The sequence below is a fragment of the Meleagris gallopavo genome, chromosome 2 (assembly GCF_000146605.3).
Source record: "Meleagris gallopavo isolate NT-WF06-2002-E0010 breed Aviagen turkey brand Nicholas breeding stock chromosome 2, Turkey_5.1, whole genome shotgun sequence".
Classification (NCBI taxonomy): domain Eukaryota; kingdom Metazoa; phylum Chordata; class Aves; order Galliformes; family Phasianidae; genus Meleagris; species Meleagris gallopavo.
Genome location: NC_015012.2, coordinates 107,322,195 through 107,327,798, shown reverse-complemented (window position 1 = coordinate 107,327,798; position 5,604 = coordinate 107,322,195). Strand labels below are relative to the sequence as shown.

Below are 5,604 nucleotides of genomic sequence, written 5' to 3'. Positions count from 1 at the left end.
GCACACAGCAGGGGGTTGGGACTGGATGAGCGCTGTGGGCCTTTGCAACCCAGCTCATTCTGTGATTAGTGCTAAACATGGTAACAGCTGATCAGACAGGGGAAGATCTGCATCCATCCCTTTCATTGCATCCTGCAGAGTTTGTACCAGCTCAAACCCCATTAACACACATCTAAGGGATGCTTTGATGCTACTTTCCCTTTTTTTCAGCTGACCACTGCAAAAGTGTAACCCATGCATTTAAACTGTACCTGCAGGATCCTGTCTTGTGCTGCCGGAGTTTTGGGAGTCCTCAGAGCTATGCTGTTATTGGTCACACTATATTCAGACAGAAGAGTGCTGGAGGCTGAGTTTGTAATTCCAGATTCCTCAGCAGTCTGGCGTGCAATTTCACTTGCCTGGCCTACTTTAACAACTTCTTCAAGTTCTATATCAGATATCTTTAAAAGGAAAACAACAAAACAAAGCATTATCTTTAGAAAAACAAAATCCATATTGCATGGCAGGAGGTATTCCCCATTTGTTTTAATAGCACCCTCACACCATTACTTCCTTCCCAGATACGCATTGCATTAGTGCCACATGCATGCTGAAACCAGTTAAGAAAACAACATGTTTCTAAAATACCACTGTCACAAGGTACATCCCATCCCCCTGATGCAGAAGGCTCAAACACACAAGAATGAAATGTGTCTCCTTCAGATATTTCCCACCAACTCTACTGTCTTCCAGTAAAAAGAATATCTTAAGGCATAATAAGATAGATATGACTACAAGACTAATTTGACAAAACAGAAATTGTTGATTGGTTTAGCCTTTTAAGTGGTTTATTGAGCAATGTACTGTGTCCAGGTCTGGGGCCCCCAGTAAAAAAAGGCAGGGAGCTGTTGGAGAGGGTCCAGAGGAGAACCACAAAGATGATCAGGGGACTGGAGCACCTCCCCAGTGAAGACAGGCTGAAGGATCCGGGCTTGTTCAGCCAGGAGAAGAGAAGCTGCGGGGTGACCTCATTGCAGCCTGCAGTACCTAAAGGGAGCCTACAGACAGGAGGGGAATCAACTCTTGGAAAGGGGAGATAACAGCAGGACAAGGGGAAATAGTTTGAAGTTGAAGAAGGGAAGATTGAGGTTGGATGTCAGGGGGAAGTTGTTTGCTGTGAGAGTGGTGAGGTGCTGGAACAGCTGCCCAGAGAGGCTGTGGATCCCCGTCCATCCCTGGAGGTGTTCAAGGCCAGGTTGGATGGGGCCCTGGGCAGCCTGGGCTGCTGTGAGATGTGGAGGTTGGTGGCCCTGCATGTGGTGGGGGGGGGTTGGAGCTTCATCATCCTTGAGGTCCCTTCCAACCCAAACCATTCTGTGATTCTATGATTCAATGCACTGTTTACCTGAGGTGCTGGAAGCACTAGTTTACTTCTTTTTTTTGTAAACTCTGACACCCCGCTGGTCTGCAGAATAGCTGAAGGCAAGTCTGATTCTTTTTTCCGTTTCATGTGTTGTTTGTCCTTTTTGCGCTCTCTTCCCTCCCTTTCGCTGTTATTACAGACAAAAGAAACATTTTAGAGCAGCTACAAAATAACACCAAAAACAACAAAGTTCTACTCTAACAAAATAGGCTGAAATGAAGCATGAGTCAGGAGGAATTAAATGATTTGTGTAGAAGTGATTAGATATGGTCTACAGAGCCTGCAGCAGAACCTCCAAGAAAGCAGCATAATGCTTCTACATTACAAAATTAGGCAGCAGGTGGGTGGTTGTTTCAGCTATCATCACCAAAGCAAGACAAAATGTCAGTGCAAGAGCCAAGATAGCTATAAAGTGGATGACAACAGTCCCTGTTCCTCCAGCAGCAGCTGAAGGAAGAACATTTCCTGTGGGACATGGGAACTATGTTTCCTTTAGTGCTTAATGAATACGGTATTTTTTTCCAAACATCAATAGATTCAGGCTGTGAAAGTGTAATTCAGTAATCCGTGGCAGTTGGAACTTCCTAACAGATCCACTGAACTAAGAACCATCCTGAAAGGGTTAATTACATCACAAGCTAAGAAGCCAAACTGTATGTAGTACTGAACCTATTCTCTCAGCACAAAGCTCTTGGTAAAAGTGACAAGGAATGTAATTGAACAATTAGATATGTGTCATATGGCTTCTGCTGAAGATGGGCATTTAATCACTCATTTGAGTGTTTTGGGGCTTGTGTTGGGAAGGCAGGGGAAGAAATGAAGATTTCAAGGAAATTCTACTTAAGATTATTACATCAAAATACTCAGATTGCATCAAAAGTAATACTGCAACAAACAGAAGTTAGTCCTGGGAGCAGTACTAATGTTTGGACTATGAGAAAGGACTCCAAATATTATGACACAGAATAAAAAGCACTTTAACAGACTCAAGGATTTCCATTTAAAGAGCACTGATGTGTGTAAAACTTCGATTTTTCCAGGCAAAAAGGTCAATCAGATATTTTAGAAAGGCAGAAGCAACTTGCACTATGTCTGTCCCGTGGAAAATACACCACCTACCCATGCAGTATTTCAGACACTTCCTGAAACTAACAAATTTAATTATTTATCGGTATTATTATTAAATTATTGCTTATATTTACTATTATTTAATTATATTATTATATGACTTCTATTTATATGTTTATATATACACACGTGTCGATTACATCTGTATTCATATGCCTTTACTCATATATATAAGCAGATAAATGCTGTTTAAGTACTTGTTAATACATTTATTTATTTTGTTTGCATCTGATAAATATATATGCTTATATATACTAAATATTATGGTTGACATAAATTATTTTTAAATACAAAAAAATACATATATACAAGCATATACACATATATAGAAAAATAAACACACAAATGTATATACACATGTGGTTTTTGTTTAACAGTTTGTTTTCCAACACACTGTTCCCTCCCAAAGCACAACACATACTTACGATCTTAATTCTCCATCCAGGTCCTGCTGACGTAGCTTTCTGAAATCTGCATCCAGAATCTGGTAGTTTTCCTCTGATGTATCATAAAAACCAGGTGCAGGCTTCTTTTCAAATGGGATTTCTGCATTGTAATCCACACCCCTTTTCTTTTTCCTTTTTTTCTGTATCTCAATCCCAGCAGCTCGAAGTTCTCGTCTTTTCTGGAGGGCAGCAAGCCGTCTAAACAGACAGTAATATTGTGTGATTTGTAGTGCCCATCTATAGGTGGCTCCTGGATCCAAAGATCTGGGACTTTTTAATCAATTGCTGCTATAAAAGGGCTGCATATATTTAGACAACAGGAATTAACTTGTCATAAGTAACTATCAAAATGTCCAGTTCTGCAAAGACTTAAGCCTGTGCCTGAATTTATACATTCCATATGCTCCAGAGTCCATGAAAGGAGTCCCAGTATCTAAAACTAAGCATATGCTTACCTAGCTTCTTCCAGCTGCTTCTCTCTTGCTTTTCTTTTAGCCTTTTTTCCTTGTGTATTAGCCAGACGAGCTCTAGCTTCAGAGAGCATTTCAAGTTCATCTGCAATAGCACAGATTAATACAGCTATTAATTCTGCTCTTAAAACACAGCAGTAATGAGAAAAAAAGTGCCATTAAGATTAGCAATCTTTAAGAGCTGAATGAATCAATGTTGTCACATGATTTCTGATCACTAAACTTTACTTTTCTCCAAGCTGCTCCAATATATTTTCTGAACAGTCAGATGAAACAAAGTTTTCAAGTAAAAATGCCTACAGCTAAAAAGAAACTAATGCAGAAAATCAAAATATATTTAGAAAGATGCAAATTGAACGCACCAATGAAATGAAGTAACTTCAATTGCAGCTAGATTCAGCAGCACTGTGTTGGTTAACTTGTTATGTTTGCATTCAGATCCAAGAGCACCACAGTATTGAACCTGTTCACCATTGGTGCATTCATGGAATTTTACCAATGTGCAGTTCTTAGTTCCTAACACTGTAAAGTGCCAGGAAAAAAAAGTTGTGTTGTGTTTTGCTTCAGTGGGGATGTAACAAGGATGTAAGGAAAAAGATGAATATACAGAAGGAAAAATGTCCCCCAACAGAGCATTTGTCAAAGTAAAAAAGTGCCAGTCAAGGTGACTAAAAGAAATGAGAAAGTCAGAAACCTACAAAGGAAGAGAAAATGAAACAAGTTTAACCAATTGGCCAGGCACATAATTCAGATAAAACCAAAAAGAAAGAGAAAAAATTGATTCCTCTGAAGGAATTAAAAATAAGACAAAAAAAACCACTTCCAGAGTACAGAATTTCTGTAAAAAGGAAAAGCAAAGAAACCAGACAGCTGTCAAAAACAGTAAGCAAATTCCTATCTTACCTTCATCCATATCAATAGGATCTGGCCTGGCTGGTTTGGTTTCTGGATTTGGATCAATTTCTCCAGGTTTAAGTTTCCGAGGATCATCAGCAGTTTCCTCCTCGTTGTCTCTCTGAGCAGCTTTGTCCCTAAAAATACATTGCATGCATGTTACAATGGGCTCTGTACTTCTGCAGGTGCATAACCAGCCCTTTCTCAAACCTCCCCACAGACGGATCAAACCAGTAAGCCTGTATCATATATTACACTTATCATATAATTCATAATTGCAGAAAAGATTTGTGAACATGGTAAATTCAGATATTAAATTAGATGAGAAGAAAAAAACCATCATATTGTAATACAAGAATGCATATTATATAAAATATAACACTGACGAAGCTGACAGCAGAGAACTCAACCATCAGAATTAAAAAAGCTCACAAGGGAAAACAATTTTTCCTTCTCTTCTCACGGTCCAAAGAAACCCTCTGTAGCACACAGAAGTGATGGCAACACATTCAGCCATTACAACAGCCTGGGTTTTCTGCTGTTTGTTTTCCTCCTCTCTCTCACATACTCACTCATGCTTATCAGAAGGACAAACAACCACGTAAACCTGAAACTGAAGCTCAGAAAGTGTGTCAGCCTTGACAATACTCTACTCAAGCCCCTTCTCCTGAATTCCATGTGCTTCTTCTTTCATGTTAAGCACATCAACAATAAAGAAATGGTCCTTAGAGACTTGCTAGTGAAAGGACTCAGTTTACTACCAACCACCATTCTTTAGCATAAATGGAGAAGAGAATGATGCATCAATACAACAAATTGTGCAGATTTTCCTGTTGTGCATCTCTAGTAAAGCAGTAACTCACAGAAGAAACTCATAGTGCTCCAAACACTGTGCAGCTGTTCTCCCAATAATGGGGGCGATGGTTCTCCACTGGGTTGGCATTAGCTTGGCCAGGTGCAACAGCTTCTCTTCTTCTTCTCGTGACCACTCTGTCTTTTTGATGCTTGGGTCTAACCATTCGTACCTGTTGGGAAGTGAAAAACCATTAAGTGGGACAGTCCTCAAGTTATCCATCGATTTGTCTTGAACTCACTCACTGTAGTGTTTCCTCAAATCATCACAATGAGATTTCATAGAATCATAGAATGGCCTGGGTTTGAAAACCCTGCTATGTGCAGGGTCACCAACCAGCAGCCCAGGCTGCCCAGAGCCACATCCAGCCTGGCCTTGAATGCCTGCAGGGATGGGGCATCCACAGCCTCC

The 5,604-nt window shown here is 40.1% G+C and overlaps 1 protein-coding gene across 1 annotated transcript; it reads right to left on the bottom strand.

Annotated features, from left to right (window-relative positions):
* Positions 1-191: 191 nt before the first annotated feature.
* On the bottom strand, positions 192-5,430 carry LOC104909245 (cell division cycle 5-like protein). Its single transcript, XM_010708157.2, has 6 exons — positions 5,204-5,430; positions 4,350-4,477; positions 3,432-3,531; positions 2,956-3,174; positions 1,385-1,529; positions 192-440 (listed from the first exon to the last, which is right to left on the bottom strand). The coding sequence occupies exons 1-6, from the start codon at positions 5,413-5,415 to the stop codon at positions 207-209; spliced, it is 1,038 nt and encodes a 345-aa protein (XP_010706459.1). The 5' UTR covers positions 5,416-5,430; the 3' UTR covers positions 192-206.
* Between the last annotated feature and the right edge of the window lie 174 nt (positions 5,431-5,604).

Excerpts from the sequence above, each read along its gene's own strand:
- LOC104909245 (XM_010708157.2), bottom strand. The coding sequence starts at position 5,415 with ATGGATAACTTGAGGACTGTCCCACTTAATGGTTTTTCACTTCCCAAC. Across the intron at positions 3,532-4,349 it reads TCCTATTGATATGGATGAAG|ATGAACTTGAAATGCTCTCT; the intron begins GTAAGATAGGAA and ends GTGCTATTGCAG. Across the intron at positions 1,530-2,955 it reads CTGGATGGAGAATTAAGATC|CGAAAGGGAGGGAAGAGAGC; the intron begins GTAAGTATGTGT and ends CTGTAATAACAG.